General features: G+C 38.1%; 2 protein-coding genes across 2 annotated transcripts; one reads left to right on the forward strand and one right to left on the reverse strand.

Moving 5' to 3' along the window:
• Positions 1-1,015: 1,015 nt before the first annotated feature.
• Positions 1,016-18,649, reverse strand: tnfaip1 (tumor necrosis factor, alpha-induced protein 1 (endothelial)). The gene is made up of 7 exons (XM_034113256.1): positions 18,473-18,649; positions 13,465-13,820; positions 12,461-12,630; positions 10,397-10,480; positions 7,901-7,953; positions 7,529-7,724; positions 1,016-1,772 (listed from the first exon to the last, which is right to left on the reverse strand). Exons 2-7 carry the CDS (start codon positions 13,709-13,711, stop codon positions 1,542-1,544), a joined length of 981 nt encoding a protein of 326 aa, XP_033969147.1. The 5' UTR covers positions 13,712-13,820; positions 18,473-18,649; the 3' UTR covers positions 1,016-1,541.
• Positions 18,650-19,262: 613 nt separating this feature from the next.
• ift20 (intraflagellar transport 20 homolog (Chlamydomonas)) lies at positions 19,263-23,615 on the forward strand. Its single transcript, XM_034112966.1, has 5 exons — positions 19,263-19,378; positions 21,517-21,654; positions 21,758-21,843; positions 21,966-22,069; positions 22,906-23,615. The coding sequence occupies exons 2-5, from the start codon at positions 21,528-21,530 to the stop codon at positions 22,985-22,987; spliced, it is 399 nt and encodes a 132-aa protein (XP_033968857.1). The 5' UTR covers positions 19,263-19,378; positions 21,517-21,527; the 3' UTR covers positions 22,988-23,615.
• The last annotated feature ends 457 nt before the right edge of the window (positions 23,616-24,072 follow it).

Genomic DNA, 24,072 nt, shown 5'->3' on the forward strand with positions numbered 1-24,072 from the left:
ATTCATGTAGGGGACCTTCACTAATAATAAAATAGCAAAACATTTTTTTATGAGGTTCACTTGTTTTTTTTCATGTATTTATATCATATCATATAAAGAAATAAATAATTAAGAGTTAAAACCATGTTTTGGGGGATTAAACTGACTGATTTAATCCCTATATGTTCTAGCCTTTCAGCTAAGACGTGTTTTATTCATATTGCTTTATTATTCTCATACATTGCTCTGATTGGTTAGCTGGCTGGCTCTGTGGAGAAAAAGGAGACTGAAGTCCACCGTAGACGGACCACTTTCGGACAAAATGTTCTATCAATTAAGGGCAGCTCATTGTGGAATAGCCTCCCAACTGAGTTACGGGATTGTCTCACTTTGAACAGTTTTAAAGGTCAACTAAAAGAATGGTTGAGAAACAAACAAACGTGCAATCACCGCTAAATGCACTTTAACACAGGGGTATCTCCTCTTGCACTTTATGTAGCTCTTGTATCTCCTCCTGCACTTTATATTTCGTAGCTGCTACATTGTACTACCTTGTGGTAAATGCTTATATGCTGCTCATGCTCTTTCTGCATATCATGTATTTATTTTGCTATGTATATAAATGTCAGGTTCTTAAATGTTGTATGTGAGGGACTACGGATGGAAACTAGCTCAAAGCTAAAATCCGGCATGTTTACGTTTTAAAGCATTATTTGTTTTACATGTTCATCAATGTGCACTGTCCCTCTTCAAATAAACGATTAAATGAAATGAAAATGTTGTGATTGGTCAACCACTTAAAGATGTAGGAAGGAAAGGGAAACTCTCAAAAAGCATAATATGGTCACTTTCACTATGTTGTTAGACACTTTGAATTACATTTCTGGGACCTGTACATTAAACTGTGCTTGCCATTAATATCAGTATATCAAAAAGGACTGAAATAGTAATGGTTACTATTAACGACGTAAACGGGGGATCCTTCATTTGTACATATGTCATTATACCTGCCTAAAAACATACCCAGGACAAAATGTAGTTGAATAACAAGAACTTTTATCTTCACAGCTGGAAAAAAAGGCAATATGGTAAACTGCATTAAAACATGTTAGAGGCACTCTAATTCTGGAAAAACAGATTAATTTTTTGAAAACAGGCTCTTTTTTTGTATGTATGAAAAATACAATCTATAAATATGAAACATGCTCCTGCTGATTCAGAGTGTAAGTGCTATGATTGTTACAATATTTCTTCGTAGAAATAGTGCATATCAGTGATTTCTCCTCCCTATTAATCTCTATTTAATTTAAAATAAACTACAGTTCCCTAGGTATTTAAAGTAGTTGCTCTGAATCCTCTGATAACACTTCATAAAATGATGATGGACAGAGCAGACAACACCACAACTATCTAGAGTAAAATGTCAGATGCACTTTCATCATGTTCTTTAGATAGTGGTAAAGAAAACTATTCAAAGGAGAAACGTGTGAGGGTCGTCAGATTCCATCTCTGAATGTTCACCATCAATGTGAAATCTGTCCAGCCGCTCGTGCTCCCGGGCTTCAGTGTCCCATGGGCCGCTCTTCGTACGTGCTGTACCTCTTGATGTGGATTCGACGGACACGCTCGCGAAGCTCCGCTCCCCCGGGCCCCTCCTCTTCCTCACTGTGAGATCCGCAGCTGGTGTAGCTCCGCCGCGTGGCCTCCAGCAAAGAGTTGTCGGGAAGAGGCATTGTCTCGTAAAGCAAGGTGTTCAGGGTCTCCTCGTAGATTCGCGCTTCAGGGAACTCCACCTAAGGTAGGAAGAGAATTGTTTTAAGTGAAAAATGCATTTAATACACACACATGCCTGCAGGCCAAGCAAACTACATTGTGGTGCTAGTAGACATAAATGACAAAGTCACATCCACATTTTCTCATGACTCCATTGCCAAGATAAACAAAGGAGACATTTTTAAGGCACTTTTACACTAGCCATCAAGATCAAGGGCATACAATTTATCTCTGGGTCCAGCCAAAAAAAGGAATATTCAAACCTGCTGCTCTTTATTAGTGCGAATGTTCTTCAAATCTTTATATCTTCTTATTATTATTATTTCATTTCAACCAATATTTTGCCGTCCGATAACTTCAACCTACTTTCAGCTACAGAAACCATTCAAATATCAAACTGTTCAGCCTTTTCAGCACATGATAGGAAACCTTCAACTTTTTCAAAATATTTTATACTTTTTTAAATATTCAGCTTTTTAAACTCTTTTTTTAACATGTAACTCAATCGGAGGAGCCTTCAAATCCTCTTTTAACTACACCGTGCGCCAAATGCTTCTCCTTCCACATACTTTCAGCTAGAGACTACTTCATTCCAACTTTGAAATGATCACAAGACCTTCAGCTATAAAACTCGTTCTTCAGATTTTTCATATCTTTTACACTTTTTGAGATATTTAACTTAGTTTGGAGCTTGGTAAAGAGGCTTTCTTCAGATTTTAACATGAGTGTGTATTGAGCAGCTCGTTAAGTCTAGTTTGCTTTGATCTCAAAACAGAGTGGAGGACAGCTTGAAATTCGCCTTATATTTCTTTTTTTAAACTGCCATAATTCCCAAACCCTACACTCCTTGGACATCATTTTTTGTGAAAAACTTAGGAAAACCTCTCCTACGTTGAAAAATTTAAAAAAATTAAGAAAATAAATTAAACAAAATGCCTCCTGAGGGCATGAAGTGACAAAAACGTTCAACATGTCTCCATTAAATACCTGTTTTTTAGTTGCTAAACCTGATATTGTTGTAGTTTCTGAAACCTGGTTAAAACCGTCTGTCACTGACACTGTTATTCACATTGATGGATATAATGTATTCAGAACGGATCGTAAGGGCAGAGCTGGTGGTGTTGCAATATACACTGCTGAGAAACTACAGTGCTCTGTCCTTCATTCGATTGATTCGAAACTGCTATTGAACAGTAAGAAAACCAAAGCAATGCTCTTTGCTCCCAAGTCAGCGTCCTCTTGCCTTTCCATTGACATCCTTGATGGCGTCTCCGTTGAGTTTGTCGATACATACACATATTTGGGCTTTTGGTTGGACAGAAATCTAAACTTTAAACACCACATTGAAGTTCTAACTAAGAAATTGAAATTCACTCTTGGCTTCCTTTACAGACTTAAATGTTGCTTTTCAACTTCTTCCCGTAAAAGGTTGGTCTCTGGCTTATTCCTGTCCCAGCTTGACTACGGTGATACAATTTATAGATTTGCCTGTCCTACTGTTTTGGCCAAACTTGACCCACTCTACCATGATGCACTGCGATATATATCAAATGCACCCTACAGTATAGGACTCATCATTGCAAACTGTATAGCCTAAATGGATGGTCCTCACTTAGTATGCGTAGGATGCAGCATTGGTTTTTATTAATGTATAAAGCCATTTTAGGTAAGCTTCCACTGTACATATGTGCCAGATTTGCTCCAGTTTGTGACTCTTACAACCTCAGATCCAGTGCCTGGATACGATTCCAGGTACCTGCTGTGCGCAGGGCCGTATCCACCATTGAGGTCACCGAGGTCCGGACCTCGGTAATTTTTTCCGAGCTGTGTATATAACAAAACTTGTGAAATAACTGCACTAAACGGGGTTCTTTGTAGTACTTCCATTTACTGACGATGGGGGCGCTGCATAACTACGTAGCCTCGATTAAAGCAAACAGAAGAAGACGACATGTATCAACAAACCACCGCAGCCCGTACTTGTATCGGAGCAGCGGAGGAGTGATGAGGTATCTAGAGATCTGAGTCCAGCGGGCTGCTTGTGTTCCTGTTCATCAGGACATCATATGACCAGCAGATCCTGTGTGAACGCACTACGTTAGTCAGTGGACGTCCGACAACATGCACACTAACTTATATTGCAGCTATAGGCTATACTTTGGTTTACATTGCGTGAATAAACTAGCTAGAGAGCTAAAGTTAATTACATTCATCCAATGTCAGAAGGATTACCTTTTAACAAACGTTGCAATGCTTTTCTTTCATTTCAATTTGAGTAAAACATTGAAGATATAACATTGTATTGTTTTATTTTTACACTGACTCAGATATAATGAAAAGATTACGTCAGTCGAAGCTCAGCTTTGGTAAGGAAGAGACAGGACAGGCAGAGAGAGAGAGAGAGAAAGTGATGGAAGTCAGGGAGGAACTGCAGGTACAGTCACACAAAAGAATGTAGGCTTAATAACCCCATCTATCCATCTATCTATCTATCTATCTATCCATCTATCTATCTATCTGTCTATCTATCTATCTATCTATCTATAACTTAGTCTTCATTTACAATATAGACAATAGGCATAATTTTAAAACAACATACATCTATTGCAGTTATGATGTCATAATAACATACAATTGTATAAAACACAATTTGCTTACATCTTTGTTCTCTTGAGAATCAAACAAAACAGATTTGTATTTTAAAAAGAATGCAAACAAGTGAAATGAAATAAATTGCTGAGTTGCTTTTAATTCACTGGCAGGAGCGACAAGTGAGAAGGAGCAAAAAGTGAACAACGAGGGAGAGATTGAACAAAGAGAAAGAGTAGAGGACAGAGAGAGTAATGAACAGGAAGAAGACAGAGAGACTAAAGAAGATGGAAGAGAGGGTGCAGGTTATGGAAAGGAGAGAGACATGGGAAATTAATGTTGACAATGTGTTGTGATCATTGTAGCCTCTTCTGCATGTCCAGATCATTAATAGTAACAATCAACTGATTCTTATGCATTACACTTTCAAAAATAATTTATGCTGCAGCCCACTGACATGGTTTGAAATCAATGTATTATCCAATTTGTGACCCCCCACAGGACTTAAAAAGCACCTAACTAGATCATGAAAATCTCTAAAATCTCGGAGGGGGGTACACCCCCGAACCCCCCTAGCATGTTTGGACCTCGGTATTTAGGAAATCCTGGATACGGCCCTGGCTGTGCGGACTGAGGCTGGAAAAAGGAGTCTTTTTCATTATGGTCCTTGGTCTTGGAATGACCTTCAATCACGCCTTAAACTGACGGCACTTGTCCCTATAGCCTGTTTTAAATTGAAGTTGTCTGAGGTCCTTACCACCAGATGCTCTTGCAGTAATAAGTAGTACATTTCTTACTGTCCCAAATGTGCACAATGTAGTGACTGCTTTTCTTTTGTTTTTTTTGTTTAATTAGTTGTGTTCTCTGTATTTTATATGTCTGTGTTATGTGTAAAAATGTGTAACGCTGCTGCCTTCTTGGCCAGGTCAGCATTGTGAATGAGATTTTATCTCAATGCTTTTTATCTGCTTAAATAAAGGTTAAAGGGGACCTATCATGCAAAATGCACTTTTGTACGTCTTTTATACATGAATATGTGTCCCCGGTGTGTCAGGGAACTCACCAAGTGTCAGAAAACAAAACCCTCTCTCTTTTCCTCCATACCCAAATCTCTAAAAACGGGGCTGCAACGGAGCCGATACAGATTTGAATTTTTCTGACATCAGAAAAGGGGTGCTCCGCCTATATGGGCAACTCTCCACCTATCAGGGGAATGAGAGACCGCTCGAAAGCGCTGGAGATGCTGTAGTACATATGCCAGGCCTGTAAGTGGCGCTGTAGTCTGCCACAAAAGCAGCGAAGAAGACTTCCCGCGCATGGTTGCCATGGTTGCCCTTCTGTTTATTCTCCGCTGTGGACGCTGTGGCTCTTTTTCTCCCTCCCCGAGGCAAGCGTTTGCTCCTGCTGCTGTAATTCTCTCCGGTTTGCCACCAGCAGATGACAAACACCCACCTCTCCGCCTCTTCCAAGGGACGAGGGGACCGTGCGGCAGAGTTTCAGTTAAAAAAAAATGTGCCGGTCAACATGTCCGTTAAAGTTGAAATCTTCTGGACAAAATTAGAAAAGTGCCGGTCAAAGGTCTTCTTTGTTATTTATTGAGCTTTAAAACAAATGAATAATGACTCTATATAATAATATAAGAATAATACACGGAGGACGGAGCCTCTCTTTTCCTCCCTCTCTTCTGAGAGCCTAGCAGCTGATCTCAGAGTACGCTCCCCTCTCCTGCAGGGGGGCGTGGTCAGCTGCAGCTCATTTGCATTAAAGCTACGTCACAGAATCAGCCCTTGCAAAAACAGGGCTGGAAAAGAGCAAATAGAGCGAAATGAGGCATGGCTAAAATGCATGATCTGTTTGGTATTTTGAGAAAAAAAACTTCACAGACATGCTTTATATAGGTATGGCCCTACAATATATGTTTCAAATATAGCATGATAGGTCCACTTTAAATAAAAAAATTAATAAAAAATTAAAATATTAAAATTAAGGCCCATTGTAAATCAAGTCTGATCTGTCCTCAGAGCAGCAGCTGCACACCTTTAGTAAATATGCCAAAAATGCCACATTATGGACCCGAAAGTACACAAAAAGCAGATTCCGACGCTCCTCACGGTCCTGAAATCCTCCACGCGTTGACATTTTATGAAAGCAGCTACCGTTTTTAAACTATAGTTAGAAATGTAAGAGGTTTATTTCACATTCAGAACAATAGAAAGGCTCTCCTTTCACAGCACATCTCCATGGAAACCTTTGATCTCTGGGCTCACGTACCCAGATGTTTGATAACGTCGTCACCGTGGTAACCTTTGATCTCTGGGCTTACACACACACACACACACACACACACACACACACACAGGTGTTTGAAACATTCATTCACTACTACTTACATTTAATATCTAACTCCTTCAGCCTACTTTGAGCTACAGAAACCATTCAACTATTAACTTATTCAGCTATTTCAGGACATTGAGGTTATACATGTTGTTGTTTATACCTTTTTTAAACCTTTTCTTTTAAATATTAAGCAAGTTTTCAACAAAGTCATTGCAATGCATTTGAGCTGTACAGCTACAGAGACCATTCAATTAATAACATATTCAGCTTTTTCAGCTAAATTCAGCAACAAATGTTTACAGCATTCGCATGCATTTTCAGCAGGAAATGCATTTTCTAGTTGTATATGTTGCTCTCTTCTAATTTACTTCAAAGAGGCCCTACTATGCTTTTCAGAGTTCTCTTTTGCCTGTAATATCGTTTTTTTCTGGTTAAAATCCCAAAGTTCACTCCCCCCCTGCCTGAAACGCCTCCATTTTACTCATTTGTTTACTTCAGTGACATAGTGACATTACTATGTAACACTCGCTATTCTATTGTCTAGCACTCCAACACATTGTACGTGATAGGCTAAGAGGGGGGACATTTCCGACATCTATAAGCGGTTTACCAATCACAACTGCCTGTCCACAACCCCTGTCTGAAACCAGAGCCCAGTCTGCTCTGATTGGTTAGCTGGCCGGCTCTGTTGTGATTGGTCACCCGCTTAGAGATGTATCAGAAATGCCTCGGCTCTTAGCAGATCACGTTTTTTTGCTGAATGACCCTGTGTTGTGTTTCTTGGCAACTTGTTGAGCCTCCAGAGATGCAGGGCAATGGTTGGTCTGAACATGGCCGCACTCATGCTCACCTTGGTCTGCTTCTTCTCCGTGGCGTAGACGATGGAGGTGCAGCACACCTCGGCCAGCTTGCGACTCTGACCGTAAAAGGACCAGCAGCAGATCTCGTCTCCGATCACGTCTTTGATGAAGAGGACGCGGCCGTTGAAGCTGAGCGACAGCCTGTCGAACAGCTCAATGTTCTTCAACAGGTTGTCGTCCGAGTTACTGTCGAGACAAATGAAAACTGATTTAGAGAAGAAGTGCTTCATCATTTACTTGGTTCTGTGTCCTGTGGCTCATTACACTTTATTAGAAAGAAAGAATCTATGCTTCCCTCAAAATAAAGCCATTAATTTTGTTATGATGAGAGCAGCGGGACCTCTGGAGGAAAGATGTCTTACCTGGTGTAGGAGTACTTGTTATTGCTTCTGTTGTACACCAGCTTCACCACAGGCTAACAGAAAAGAAAGAAATCATTGTTGAGCTTTAACATGGAAAACTACACATTTTATTCAAGTAGGCGTCATTCATTTGGCAGTTGTACTATGAAAATATTGAGGTTTTATGCGTATTTTACTTCAATCAAAAGGAACGTTAGAAAATGTTTTATTTATCTTTGAATAGCTGCTAAATGTGATAAAGAATATAGCGAAGGTTATTTCACCTTTTAATTTTTTAAACCCAAATGGGGGGGGGGGGGGGGGGGCGGGGGGGGTGCTAGTGAACTGTCAACGGGGGGCGGTGCCGGCCGTCAGCGAACCGAGCAGGCCGTCAACGGCCCTTGGCGACCGGCCGTTCTGAGTATCTCCAGATTCTACAGATGGCCAGTCCGCCCCTGATTACAACAGTTGTCCTATGTAAGGTGTTGGAAGTATTTTACAAAATGTTGTGCAGTTAGCTCCTACTGCACAGCAAAGAGACACAAGAGCAGGACTCATGCAACGCATTAATGAGCTCATTGAAATACAGTCTTTTTAATGACTTCATTCAGAAGTATGGTACTGCACAATAGAAGACGTCACAGCAACATGGTACGGAGTGACCTCCTCTGGTGGACGTCATTAAACCTCCTGCTTCTGCCTCCATGTGGGCTGAGGGTGCACCTGCAACCATCAGAAGACATGTTCCCCTAACTATGCATTCAGCCTTGTCTTTCAGTTCAACATTACACTTTAAAGAAGTGCCCTAAAGTTCTCTTTTGTCACCAACATCCTGTCCTGTAGCCTACAGATTCTAACTTTATATGCAGAATCTGTTTATAGAAATGAAACTGATATTACTCATGACTTACAATGATATTGCTTGTTTTAAGTAAGTATGTCAGTACTGTTCTTGTTGTCCAGTTTGAATCATTATGGTTTATTGCACTTATTGTAAGTCACTTTGGATACAAGCGTCGGCTAAATGCTATGTAATAATATTGATTAAACACCTCACAGATTATACAGATTCAGATTGAATTGTTATTAAATCCTAAAGCATCTTATTCCAACTGAGATAAAACAGGAATTCTCAGGAAAAAACAAAAACCCTAGCAGAAAACCCTGTATTTCACTAATAATAAAATGAAAAGACCAATCACAAGAACATTTGAATGCTTGTTTTTCTATGGCTGTATGCAGGATCTACCTTGGGTGATTAATTGAAGAAAAAAAATCTTATTTTGAGCTTAACCAAAAGAGTGTTGCAGTGATTACGTATTTGGTAACACTTTATATTCAGGTACAAATTCACCATCAACTAGTTGTTAATTAACATGCATATTAGCAGTATATTGGCTCTTTATTAGTCATTATAAAACACTTATTAATGCCTTATTCTACATGACCATATTCTATAAGTAATAAGCCATTAGTTGAGAGTTTTTCCTCAATAACCCTCTAATTAGTGCTTATTTATTGCAATAAGGAAGTTGTTGTACATGGGTTTTGGTCTTAATATGCTCTGCTCAATTTGGGCCTAATAAGGCAGTAGTACCACAAGAATAGTAATTCTCCCATAATAACACTTAACAAATATGATATATTATTATGTAACAAGACATGAAACTATAAGTGTTAATTAAGTAGGTATTTCTATCTAAGAATATGTTCCCTATTTTAAAGTGAAGTCTTGTTCATAACCAATAAGCTAGTAGTTTGACTCTAATTGACCTGAACAGGTTCCCTATTCTAAAGTTGCCTCCTCTTCACACTTTGTAAATACATTATAGCACACAACTACTGAAATGAACCTCAACAGTACATGAACAAAGTAGGCACACGTTGAAATATCTGTTTTATTAATGAACCACTAAAGAGAGGTTCAGACACATGTACCAAAACATGTCAAGTTTCTCCAAGGCTGAGAACACCTATGCCTGTACTTTTTAATAAAAACAAATAAACTCTGATTTTTAACAGAGTTTATGTATTTGGGATCATACTGTGTGACCTGCTTGTATGTACTTGCACAATAGGTGTACTGTTCTCTCTATGTGTTGTAATGTCTCAGTGTGAACATAGATTAAACAGCCAGCCAAACTCTTTTGAGAGCCAGAATAAGGCATTAATACGTTTTTTATAATGACTAATAAAGAGCCAATATACTGCTAATATGCATGTTAATTAACAACTAGTTGATGGTGAATTTGTGTACCTTAATATATTACCACGTATTTTTGTTGGCTAACAAGGAAGTTGGACAGGGATTTCGGATTATAGCAGAAAATAAGATCAGTGGCAAACACATGTTTATGATACTTACACTTTTGTTCAGCAGGATAATCTCCACATATTAACACTACATTTATGATGACTGAGAATAAATGCTAACTTATTTCCAGGGTTTTAAGACTCATTCCTGCACCACTCTGTATCAGGTTCATAAAAAGAATCACATTTGAGCACTATTTTTACCTTTGTAGAGGACTGGATGAGCCTCTCCTCTTCTTTACTGGAGGTGACCACAGGTATAACACACAGGGGCTGCTCTGTATTACCCTGTCAATCACAAACAACATACACAAGGAGTTAGTCTCATTTGGTAGTTACAGTGTCTTTGTTACTCATAGTGTCCTTAGGCCAGGTACACATTTTGAAATGGGTCAGTGTCTCATTTAAATTAAACTGATTTAAACATTACTTTGTTAAGAACATAGGTAAATATTACTTACAAAACAAGCATTTATAAAGTATGTTGAAACAAGCCTAATACAATTCATATGGAACCCATTTTTTTAGAGGTGGGTTGGTCTTTAGTGTATACTTTATATTTAATTTGGGTATTCAATGGATACAAATATTTTACTTTTGATATGTATACATTCCCTATTTATGTTTATCTATACAAATATATAGTGTTTGTTAATATGCTGCTGTAACAAAATTATTTCCTAAATTGGTATAAATAAAGTAAAAGCCGAAGAAAAAGGCATAGTAGCATTGGAACAGGCTTTCATTCTGAAAAGAGATAGGTTTGTCGACCCTAGTCTGCATTCACTGTTGTCATATTCAGTAAACAATGAAACTCCTAAACATACAAAAGAGGTCCAACACTTCCACAGACAACAGGAAAGTCAAAAGCAATGGCTCCTTAAGGAGTAAGTAAAAAAGCTTTTCTTCCAAGGACACGTTTCTAGTTACAGTTATTACATTATTCCTTTTTGAGTCAGTTGCATGATTTATGCATTAGCGATCGTAACTTTAACCTCTACACCGTTTCGATGCAGATGGAGGTGATCTGCTTCACAATTTCAGATGCACTTGTTGACGTTCAGGGATTATAAAGTTGGCCAACTGTCACTGTTGGCTTAGCCTGTTATGAATGTAAGTGTTTGGTCAGTATATTTGAAATGACTGGTTAGCTATCTGCGGCCTATTAAAATAGCCACTATAACCTACTTTAAATTAGGTTTCCAGTGACAGTTGGCCAACTTTATAATCCCAGAACATCAACAAACTGTGTGCATCACTTTTTAGCATCACTTGGAAACCGTTTCCATTGTTTTTTGAGCTTCATGCAGCTTTTAATGTGTTGTCAAGTTGGTGATGATGTTTCTTCAATTGGACGTGTTTTAGCACATTTGTGTTTTTATATTTACATAATTTTTGAAACTGCAACGCGTTTCTCTTAATGGAAACCCGTTTGCACCAATAGGCCACCGTACTAGTAGCCTCCACTGGTGATGAATCACTAAAAGAGTTGTTACCAAGTGCAGTGTTGTTGTGTTGTTGTGTTGTTGTGTTGTTGTGTTGTTGTGTTGTTGTGTTGTTCATAAAGCAAAAGACGTGCATAAGGTACACTTTGTGCTACATAAGAGTATTAGAAAGCACTGTCCTTTGCTGTGTGACACAGAGTATGTAATGGACCTCTGGAGGCAGGGAGTGTGCTGTTCATTCACAAACTACAGGATGTGATGATGAATGAACGACAGCCGGTGAGTTTACAATTCAATGACATACAATCTGTCCCCCTGGAAACCAAAGGATGAGTACATCTTGAAATCCCAGCAGGCCTTTCTGTGAACATCTGTCAGTATGATGCATTCACTGTTCTTCCAAGCAAGGTGAAGCAAACAGTTTTTCCATCAAAGCCTAGAGGCATTTAATTGTTTTATTAAACATTAATTTTTGGTGGAAGATTGTTGACATCCTCTTGACATCTTTTCTAAAATACAGTATTCTAATTTGGATTGTTCATAAATTACAATTTTAAATTTCATTATATTTTTTACTCTACACACATGACAATAAATGCACATCTGTCCGTAAAGTGAGAGCGATCCCTCCTATGTAATTCCTCCGTGGTATTTCTCAATTTTTCTACCGGTTCAATTTGGAGTTTCTTTGAGAGTTTTGCTTGTCCACTGTTAGGGTCTAAGGACCGAGGGTGTCTTATCAATACACATTGTAAAACCCCCTCAAACAAATGTGTAATGTCTTTTAGAGCTGTATAGAAGTGTCAGTGTGGTTGTGACTGACCTGCAGGGAGTTTTCACACAGCTCCACCAGGCCCTGGGCGAGGTAATACTTTGCCTCAGCCAGCAGCTCCTGGACAGCCTGACGGCCTTTGGGTAAGGAGACTGTGCCGTCACGCAGGAAGCACAGGATGCTGCCAAAGTGTTTCCCACTGCGGTCGATCAGGATCCATCCTGAACAGAAACAACAGACTGTGTTGAGAAATACATCTCTAAGCCAAGGTGCACAATAATGTGGCATAAACCAAAATATGTAGACTCAACATTACAGCAAATACATTTTTAAATTCTTTTTTTGATGTTATTTTAGTAATTTCTTTCCTCTTGTATTCATAATGAGCAACCACTATGTGAAGTCATGAATTTTGTAAACATACACTTGTAATCAGTCATGATATTATGAAGGGTAATCAACAATGTCTTGTTAATAACATCTTACGACTCTGCTTAGCTTCCAATATTGAATGTGTTGGGGTAGTATGGCTAGTTAGAATGCACACAGGCTACTTAAAACACCATTAATGGCTCTCAACACATCTCAGCAGGGCTAAAATGACTCTATTGGCCAGTGCTCTACCACATTGTATGTGATAGTCTAAGAGGCGAACATCTTTAAGCGGTTGACCAATCACAACAGAGCCTGCCAGCTAACCAATCAGAGCAGACTGGGCTCTGGTTTCAGACGGAGGGTGAAAAGAGGTGCTGCAGCACAGACAGTATGAGAAAAATAAAGAGCTTTTTGAACATTAAAGCATGGAGACATGTCACAGTAGAGACACTAAATGTCCTCTTTAACGCTTAAACAAACTTTTTTGTGTCTTTTACAAAATTGTTGCATTCCTACGTACGTTTTCTTACCCTTCCTCTGACATATAATACTTTTTAAAAGTTTGAGGTACAAGTAACAGAACATTAAAATGGCGACACTCGTCTCTTTGTGTTGTGGAAAAGATATAACAGCATAACATGTTTATGGACATGAGTAATATATTTTAATTAGTAACTTACCGTCTTTATCAGTGAACACTTCTTTCTTTCCACTGAACATGGCTTTCAGCATGGAGTCCTGCCTGGTCAGCACTTGCAGTGTGGTGTAAAACAGGGTCCCGCCAACGTTGATCCGGACATACTTGTTGCCCAGGCCCACCGCTCCTCGGTAACTGCAGGTCTTGGTCTTGGGACACGCCAGAGGAGGGGCTGAGGAGGTGGAGTGGGACAGGGTGTGATGCTGGGGCAGGCAGCTGTCCCCGGACATGTCCCTTTGGAGGTAGATGACAACCCTGCAGACGGAGGTCCGAAGGTCCCCCGCCGTGGTGACAGCTACTGATGGGGCCGCCACAACCTCTCACTGCTCCAGATCATTCCTGGCAAAACACAGAGGCCTTATGTTGATAAAGACTTGTAAAGAAGGACGGCAAGTGGCTGAACACATGCATCACAATATGTAGTGAAAGCCACCATCACACAATGGCCCAATTCCAAAACCCCCCCTACGCACTTGGAGTGAACTCCGGCTGTAGTCACACTCACAACTCAACGAAGCGTTCTTCTTTCTGGTGCAGGGGGTACATTCAGCGGCATGCATTGGGACAAACTCTCCTCTTTCCGGTAGAAACAGGAAAAATATGTCACTTTTCGTAACAACGGTTTCAAATCAGTATCTCTTGGACAAGAAATAATAAATTATAACTAAATTAAATATTAAAGAATCTTAAATTATGTTTATTTTTTGTAAACCTCTTTGTGTATTTAAATCAGATGTTTATAAGCTGCTTGGTTTTGCAACAGTCCATGTTAATAAACAAAACTTTTCAATCAAAAGCACACATTTACCATTTGTATAGACGAGACACAGGTATATGATCCTAATTAATAAATACATATTAAATGTTTATTCCCAATAAATGGAATGTGACTCGGCAGGAAACTAAAGGGGTTGTGTAGAGGGGGCACATATCAATGCTAAAAAGGCTATTTATTTTTCTTAAAATATAATAAATTAAAAAAATTAAAAAAATGTTTGATACAAAATATCTTGATTTATTATTTTCTTAGGTTACATGCGGTCTTGAAAAATACACCGAATGTAAAAGCAATGTGACTGGTTGCTTGCCAAATAGTGAGCCCACATTTATCTGTACTGCTAAGCCTTATATTGGCTACTTAGCTTACTTCGTCTTCTTCATCAGCCAGCATCCTTGGTATCTGTTGTTCACTGAGGTGATTCTCGCTAAGTAAGGCTTAGTCATCTTGCCAAATAGTGAGCCTATGTTAGAACTGCTTTATAAATGGTTCTTAATGATTAATAAAAGTGTTTATAAACTAATTCATAACCTAATTCTAAACCCTTTATGAATCCTTTATAAGGGTAGTCTTATTGTAAAGTGGTACCCAATTTTCTTTCCTTTTTTCTCTTCTCTTAAAGGTGGAGTAGGTAAGTTTGAGAAACCAGCTCGAGAAACACTTTTTGTTATATTCCATGGAATGCTCTTAACATCCCGATAGCAATGAATATCTTAAAGGTGGGGTAGGTAATTTTGGAGAAACCAGCTCGAGTGCGCTAGAATTTGAAAATACACAGCCGGAACAAATCTGCCACTTCCTTACAGAGCCCCTCCTCCAACACACACGAACGCGCACATGACCAATGAGGGCACGAGATAAGTTTGTGCACAGATGGAAAGCTGACAGGCAGGTAGGCCATCCAGTTATTTTAGCCGGGCCAGCTAAAATGATTGGTCGTGCTTTTTACAGTACTACGGCTTCCACAGATGACATTTTTTTATGGATTTTTTGTCAAAGCACTTAAGATATTCATTGCTATCGGGATGTTAAGAGCATTCCATGGAATATAACAAAAAGTGTATCTCGAGCCGGTTTCTCATACGTACCTATCCCACCTTTAAGTGCTTTGACAAAAAATCCATACAAAAATGTCATCTGTGGAAGCCGTAATACTGTAAAAAGCACGACCAATCATTTTAGCCGGCCCGGCTAAAATAACTGGATGGCCTACCTGCCTGTCAGCCTTCCATCTGTGCACAAACTTATCTCGTGCCCTCATTGGTCATGTGCGCGTTCGTGTGTGTTGGAGGAGGGGCTCTGTAAGGAAGTGGCAGATCTTTTCTGCCTGTGTATTTTCAAATTCTAGCGCACTCGAGCTGGTTTCTCCAAAATTACCTACCCCACCTTTAACTGAATAGTCCTGTCTTTAAGTATAATACAATGTAAAGTCCTTTTCCTGCACCATTTGAAGGCTTCAAAAACAGGCATTTTAACTGTATGTGTTTGGAGAAATGATACAATCAATGGCCCAGAATTGTACTTTATAAACTCTGAATCTTGTACTGCTTGAAAAAATACAGGCATAACCTGGCAGGTTATGCCTTTTTTGGAACCCTTTTTTACAATATTTATTCAAATATTAGTTTACGTTCCATTTCAACTATTTTAGGCAGGAAACCTTTATTGACTAAACATTTTTTAATAATTTACTATAATTTAGAAAGGTTTTTGTGACAAATAATTTCCAAAGTAACCTTTTTTCTCATTTTATATATCAATTTCAAATGTTTACACACAACGTTATTAATTTATACATTTTGATCTAATGTTCAGTTTTTTTTTATTATGAATCAATTAATTTTATTGTGTTTCCTTGAGCCTGGGAAAGATATCCAGCAGTTCAACATGCAAATGTTTAATACAAGTAAGTATATTATTATAACAGGGAAAAGTAAATAAAATAAGTTTAGTAGGAGGATGTAGATTTATTTTTTCTCCCACCTTGTAATTACACAATCAAACAATCTATAATTTAGCTCTGGCCTTCACTCACAAAAAAACATTTTGTTGAATTGGACACATTTTTCGAAGCCCAATTGACTGACATGCAATGACTGGGACTGATGGAAGAATCTGCGAGGAATTAACTAGGAGCAGAGAAATAATCATATTTTAAAAGACAGCAGCTTCATAAGAGGCCAACAAGAGTGACAGGGTTTGTCACCGTGCTGAAGGATAGACCAGGCCAGTCTCTAAAGACTTTCCAAGGGGTAAAAATGCTGCTGCTGGAGTACTGACTGGAAGTATTGCTGATACTATGTCCACCATATCCTCTTAAAATACTCTGTCCAACAAAATAAGTCTCATGAAGAAAGGTTTTTTTTAACGCTTATTACAAATAGCATAAAAACATGCATTCTTGTACTCAGGAGGGGACATTGACAGAGGATTACTGAAAAAGCACACAGTAAAAGTACTTCATAGTACTTGTGGGGGTAGTTTCACTAGTTCTGAGTTCAACAGGATCAATCTCACGAAGAACTAATGGCAACAAAAAATAATTCCCTCATCTCTCTCAAACTTAGCAGAAGTGGCTTGATTTTGTTCTCAGCAGGGGACTTTGTATTACTCAAAAAATACACAGTAAAAGTAAATGTATTGTTAGTAGTAGGCTTACTAATACAAAGTCAAACAGTATCAATTTCATTAAGAACTAATGGTAAAATTGTATTTTTATCATTCATCAAAGATAGCAGAAAACATGCAGTAGGCTACTATGGAGGGGACTCTGACAGAGGATTACTCACAAAGTACACTGTAAAAGTACTTCATTTTATTTCTGGTAGCAGTCAAACTAGTACCGAGTCCAACAGTATCAGTTTTATTAAGAACTTATGGTTGTGTCTCGGCTGTTTTCGTTATGATCGCTAAATTCACCTTGTTTCCCCTTGTTTATAATATTATCACCGTTCCAAGCAAACGAGTGCTTTTGTTTTGAAATCACTTCCGTGAGTTTCGCCCCGCCCCTCGCTCCACTGACCATTAGACCAGTAAGGTAAAAAGCAAAAAGGCCTGACGCTCTTCCGTTTACTTGTTTAATAAAGAAAAACAAATGGAGGTAGATACACGGATTTATAATAAACAGCTTGGTTTTGGTCCCACTCAAATTAAAGCTAGGTCAGTTAAACAGAATACTGTTGAGTGTAAAAGCGTTTTGTCCCACATACATTTTTAATGGTTTTATTATTTGGAGTTTAGCAGAGCTAGAAAATGTACATTATGTTTTATTATTAACTTTGTTATACAGCCTACTAGCTTGTGGTAAACTCCAAATTAACGCCAAATATCGTAAAAGTATCCAGAGAATGAGAGCTGTCACGGCTAGGTGAGCAAAAGCTAACGTAAACCTACCTTTAAAAATAGTGACCTTCGTGTAACTTGTCAAATGTATTGCTAATTTAGTTACAAACCATTAGTAAACAGCCATCATTATTATTGTTGTTAATATATAGTTTAATCATTACCATTCGTTACAATTCAACTAGAAACTATACTTATAAATAAAGAGAGGCAACATAAGCTGCATAAAGTGGGCACCCCACCGCCGGCTTAAACCCATTAGCCGGTGAGGACTAATGCTAAAATCTCTTTAGTGTAGTAATACAACGATTAACAGCAAGACGAAAGTCACTGTTAGCTCGGCTGTCTGTCTGTTTGGTCGTATTCAGACATGTTAAAGACTGAACTTCCTTTCAAATTAATTTAGTTGTTGTATTGTTTAACTTCAAAGGGCCTAACATCGTGTAACGCTGTTTATGTCAACGTTACGTACTTAAACAAAAGTACTTCTGGTCAATTCGTCTAGTCAATTCATATCACTTAATATGTCAATGCAACACAACAAACCATGTTAGTTACTTCCTACGTGGGTGTGTTTTGCTAATGTTAGCTAAGGTTGAATAGGGTGGGTACACTTCAATACGAAGGCAGGACAGCTAGACAAACTAGCCAATCGAAAAAGTAAAAAATCCGGGTTCGTTTTTGAAGTACACACACCGAATCCCTCAACAAGTAAAGCAGTATTCAGCAAATGCCATACATTCTCGTCATGTTTATATTTTTCTTAATATGTCACATTTAATGCCAGATTTTCAATAGAGTGCGTGACGTTATCGTCCCCAGCTACATCCAGCAGTGAACAACACGTTAAGAGTTTACGAACTTTACTTACCGATCTCTCTCTACTGTCTTTACGTGTCCTGATAATCGCACAACGTATGGCTTATCAACCTGACCGTTATCCCCTTTTGATGGAAATCCACAACAGTATCAACATGTTAGGTGTAAAAAGGTATGTAACTAAAGTTAAACAGTCTGCTCCCCTTTCTTCTTCTTCGAATGACTTTACGGCAGGCTTTACGTCGCTAAGCCTAACGCTGCCCTCTACAGTCAGAAACCTGTGTTGCAAGCTGTTTGCTGCCAGTGCCTACAAATACTTCAAATTGTACAAAATTAGTACTAGTGGCACTTAATTCACACTGTAAATCATATGAAGTAAAAAGGGCAATAGATGTCTCTGTCAACAAAGAGGCTTACATGCTTCTGATAATGAATGCATGCATGAAATAAAATGCCAGGCAAAAAGGCTATCTATTATACATTTAGTAATTTCGGTCCATTCTACAGTACACACTTAACATCTCTGCAGTTTAAATATTAAACTAAATCAGTTTTATACAGTCGTTTTATTGCCTACATTACGGTAAGATCTCATTTCCGTCTTACTTTCAAAGTAAAAGCTCTTTGTCATTTTGGCGTTAAAAAATATCACATATTTTTATTGTAAATGAACAATGTTCACCAGACAGTGTGACTGTCTGATCACTGCCAATAATTCAACAATGACCACCAACGACACGCATACACACCATCATGCATACACACCATCACACACACACACACACACACACACACACACACACACACACACACACACACACACACACACACACTGGCAGCAGCAGCATTTGGTTTCCTTGGCAGCGGGAAGAGGACGAGGAGGAGCCAATGGTGAACTGCTATGCCACATCGCACAACACAGAGCCATCTACGGTCACGGTGATAACGGTTTAATAAGGTAAAACAAAGAGTTTTCTGTCCCCAATAAGATACATGCGGTATAATATAACATCAGCTTTCTAGGGAACTCAATGGGGTTAGCGTGTGGGGTTTTCAGCCCTTATCCAATTAGCTTTTGCGAACAGGCTAGCGAAATGTAGCTAACTAGCTGAGATGATTTAACTTACATTAGGGTAGATAACGTTAAAGGCATATGCAGGCATTGCTACTGGGAAGAAACACCTAACATTATATTAACCGTTCTAGCTATTTTCCACTCTGTCCACTCTATCAGACTCTTTTTAATTGTGTGAAGTTAACGTTAAATATGTAAGTCAAACTAAACACATGATTCACGGTTAGCTAACAGAGGTTAACGTTCAACATCAACCAGATAACTTGCGATACATTCAAAGTTATCTAACGTTAAACTACAACTCAGTATCAACTTAACTCTAATACTTAGCGTAAAGCTTCTGTGAATATGGTTACATGCAAACATACACTGCCAATAAGTGTATAAAGAGAGCTGCCTTGCCATATGGTGTTTTTTGTTTTGTTATTCAAATCTTAATATAAGAAAAAAGCATTTCAGCCGTGTACTCAACCACTCAATATACTAAATAATCAAATACATCAAATAATGATAATACAAAAATGAAATAGGCACAAATAAACTTCATAAATACCAACACATTAGAAATAAATATACATTATTCTTAAATGATTGTGTCATACAATTTGACAGGTTCATCACTTGTTTTAGTATTGAATAGTCTTAAAGTATTCTTTATAAAGAATAGGTGGTCACTTTTGTTATTTTTCATTTATGTAGGAAGGATGTACCATATATGATTAACAAGTTTACCATTTAATTCAATATAAAATATGTATTGTTTTATTACACTTCTACAATACATTTACAGAAAATAACATATTTCTATTATTTCCAGAAAGTAGGTGAATGTAAACAGTGCGTGAGCAATTCCACTGGCATGTTGGTATAATGCCTTAACTAGATTTTAAAATTCAAACTTTATCACAAATAAGCTTTGTCTTACTGTGAGAAGTATAGCACATCCTCCCCAATGGACACACTGTATAATTAAGATCTACACGTATAAAAACACCCATACACACACATCAATACCACAAAAACAGATGTATTAGTTTAAAGGTAAAATCTAGGTATTTTAAATAAGATTGTATGAGATACCTATTCATAGATGAGCATTTAGAGAAACAGACAGCAAAAAAGATATTGCCACGTTGTTATTGCTGGATAGCAAACCTCTTGTCAGCACTTTGTTATCAATCTCATTTGGTTTCATTGTAAAGGTAACGTTATCTAACAGACATTTCTTACTGTACCTCCCTTCAAAAGTCTGGAATCCCCTCCAACAAAAGCTTGATAGTGTTTATTCCGATGGTTGAGAGGATTGCTCTTTATTTTGAAATGGCCTTTCACGCTTTTAGGTTGTAGAAAGTCCTCTTTAAATTGATATTATTTTGTATGAAGGGTACATGGATAACAAGACGCTAAGCAACAGTTCAGTAAGAATAGAGGAAGCTGGAAGCTTTTCATTCACATGTGTGCAGATTAAAACAGCAGAAAATTCCTGCCTAGATCATTTTGACCTGGATCAGGGAACAGCTGACAATCTACAATTTAAAACATCTTCATTCTAAAGACTGTTAAGACTGCATGGGGCCCAATACATAAGTGACAAAGCCAATATTTAGAGCCAAGTTGCACTGTTGAGGTTTAACACTTATAGAGGGTCACATATTTTTGTAATAGATAGACAATTTTAAATCTAAGTAATATCCCCTGTCATACAACACTGTGAAGTTGGAGTTTGAATAATGAACTTTCTTCTTTCTTCTTCTTTTTGAATAATGAACATTCTTCTTTTACGACAAAACTGTTTTATATGTGTAATTCATTTTGTTTCTGCAATAAATCGTTTTTGTATCTGTTTAGAAAGTTATTTTCGAAGGAAAAAAGGAAAATACCAATATAGCATGTAATTTCAAACATTCAAAGAGCAAAAGAGAGAAAATAGGGCGTTTCACCTGCTGGCCTACAATTCATATTTAAACTGTCTCAGTTGTCACGTTCTTCTAACCTCATTCTTCATGTCTCCTTTGTGACAGGCCCTGTGGCCATGGCTAAAGACCCGTTAGCCGAGGCAGGCTTTTATTTTGACGAACTCAACAAGCTGCGGGTACTGGAGCCTGATGTCAGCCAGAAAACCTCCGAGCTCAAGGAAGAGTGTAAAGAGTTTGTGGAGAGTAAGTACTGAATATTTTGAAAGGTTGATTATGCTGTGTGTGCCTTTCCCTTCCAACATACACAGGTCCTACAGGATGTGTAAATATGTGTCCTCCTTTGCAGAAATCGGCCAGTTTCAGAAGATAGTAGGAGGTCTTATTGAGCTGGTGGATGAATTGGCAAAAGAAGCGGAGACAGAAAAGATGAAGGTAAGATTAGCATTAGCTAATTTTGAAATTCCAGGAAGATGTTATCTCAGTTATTCTGTACAGTATGTGCTTCTGATTGATTTTGAGATTATTAATGATCAGCCCATCTATTTTTCCTCTAGGCTATTGGAGCCAGAAACCTGCTGAAGTCAGTGGCAAAGCAAAGAGAAGCTCAACAGCAGCAGCTGCAGGCTCTCATAGCCGAGAAGAAGATGCAACTCGAGAGGTAACGTGTGTGTGCGTGTGTGTGTGCAGGATAAGGTAATGGTTTCCCACTACATACAACATAGAGTGGTGCAGGAATAAGTCCTTAAACCCAAAACTGGAAGCATAGCAAGTGTTTCGGTCAATTCTTATTATTTGTTCTTGTTAGATGCCTGAAATAAGGCTGTGGTTAATACAAGCTTACGACAGTTTCAAGTTTTGTTTGATGAAATAAATAATAGTCTGTAAACATCCCACTCATTAACTTTTGAAGCTTCTATTTGTCTTAAAAACAGCGGTTGCTAACAAGATGCTAAATTAAGACTACGAGGGGCGGCAGTAGCTCAGACTGTAAAAAAAGGTTTTGCTTGGGAACTGAAGGGTCGCCGGTTAAAGTCACGATAATCAAAACATTACAAAAATAAAGGAGAAAATACGAAGAAAATCGAGTTTCCCCCTTGGACATTAATAATGGTTAAACATCTAACCGTCATCACGCCAAACATTAGCCGCCTTTAGCTTAGCGGTGGGGATGTGAAGTCAGGCGATGGTTACTTAGTTTGTTTAAAGCCAAACGTTTGTTTTTTATTTCCATTGCATTTACTAATAAAAAAGTGTTGTTAATATATGAATACCCTGCTGAGTACATTATAGGCATCAGTAATACATTCATATTGAACATCTGTTAAGACATCTTGTGACTTTTTGAACTTCATAAAACTACCATTGGAAAAAAAACTCATTAGAAGAGTTTTACTGCATCAGGGTTTTTTAACATTAAACACGCAAAGAGATAAACAGATTTTTTTTTTCATTACTCCGTTATTTGGTTACAGAGAGTTTTCTGGTGTGTTTCAGATATCGTATCGAGTACGAAGCTCTGTCCAAAGTGGAGTCGGAGCAGAACGAGTTCATCGACCAGTTCATCCTGCAGAAGTGACCATGTGACTCCACGTTTCCACAGTGCCTGTCCGGTTATCTCTGGGTGATGGGGCCCACTTCAGAGAATAACTCTGCTGCAACTGTTTTTCTGAAGCAATCCCAAAGCTCCAACACCACTCTGAAACATCTCCTCCTCCCTGACATGCATGTGTGTGAAGCAGGTGTGATGATGTAAGCTTGAATATTTATTGGAGCGGTAAATGTTCACACCAAATGTCTCGACATCACAAACCAACATGAAAGAACACGGAGCTATTTATACAAAGAAAAATAATTTATACTGAAGAATTATTCTATATATCTAGATGAACTAATTTTTGTATCAATTTAAATATGGCATGTGCATGCATCTGTAAATATGTTTAATTTCATATTGTGTTTTGTGATTGTTTTCTTCTGGTACAGCCAGTCATGGGCACAGCACATGAGAAATACATCGTCCTCTTTTTCTAATTCTTAATTTCTATGTGTGTCTTTCATGTATTCTATTAGATGACGAAGGGTTATACTTGAATAAATACTGTATTATATTAGACAACAAAAGGTGTCATCATTTGTGCTGTCAACACGTACATCTTAGGGTCTTGCTATTATGTTTTGTTTCAATAAAATGAGTTGATATCCTTTTTTTTGCACTGTTGGATTCTCTTTAATGAGACTTAGGTAAAAGTTTTCAGAATTGAGAACAACTAAAAAAGCAGGTTTAAAGTAGAACAAATATTAAGTTAGAGTACCATCTTTTTTTGAGTTTATTCTTCGCATCACACCATCTTTATCAGATAGTTTATCCTCTCACGTTCTGTTTGAGACGACATCACAAGAAAACAGTTACTCTCAATTTACTGACTGCAACTCCCTCCAGCGTGGTTGTATTGCTCAGTAATTATTTTAATCTGCCAGTTTTTATTTATTCTTGTTTCTTCACTTAGTTACTGCATCTTAACCCTGTAAAGCCCAAATATAGAAAAACATTAGATTTTTTTTGGACCTTTCAGATGTTGTTGTAGGGAGGTTGCAGTTGCAGGGAGCCTATGGAGCAGAAATGAAAGAGTTTTCACATTTTTTACGTTTTTAGGGAAATGT

The sequence above is a fragment of the Trematomus bernacchii genome, unplaced genomic scaffold, assembly GCF_902827165.1.
Source record: "Trematomus bernacchii unplaced genomic scaffold, fTreBer1.1, whole genome shotgun sequence".
Lineage (NCBI taxonomy): Eukaryota > Metazoa > Chordata > Actinopteri > Perciformes > Nototheniidae > Trematomus > Trematomus bernacchii.

What these genes read in the sequence shown, in the direction of transcription:
- tnfaip1 (XM_034113256.1), bottom strand. Translation starts at nt 13,711, where the DNA reads ATGTCCGGGGACAGCTGCCTGCCCCAGCATCACACCCTGTCCCACTCC. An exon ending in AGTGTTCACTGATAAAGACG is followed by an intron (nt 12,631 to 13,464) that starts GTAAGTTACTAA and finishes GTTTCTGTTCAG; the next exon opens with GATGGATCCTGATCGACCGC. An exon ending in TGTGTGAAAACTCCCTGCAG is followed by an intron (nt 10,481 to 12,460) that starts GTCAGTCACAAC and finishes TGTGATTGACAG; the next exon opens with GGTAATACAGAGCAGCCCCT.
- ift20 (XM_034112966.1), top strand. Translation starts at nt 21,528, where the DNA reads ATGGCTAAAGACCCGTTAGCCGAGGCAGGCTTTTATTTTGACGAACTC. An exon ending in GTGTAAAGAGTTTGTGGAGA is followed by an intron (nt 21,655 to 21,757) that starts GTAAGTACTGAA and finishes CCTCCTTTGCAG; the next exon opens with AAATCGGCCAGTTTCAGAAG. An exon ending in AAGAAGATGCAACTCGAGAG is followed by an intron (nt 22,070 to 22,905) that starts GTAACGTGTGTG and finishes GGTGTGTTTCAG; the next exon opens with ATATCGTATCGAGTACGAAG.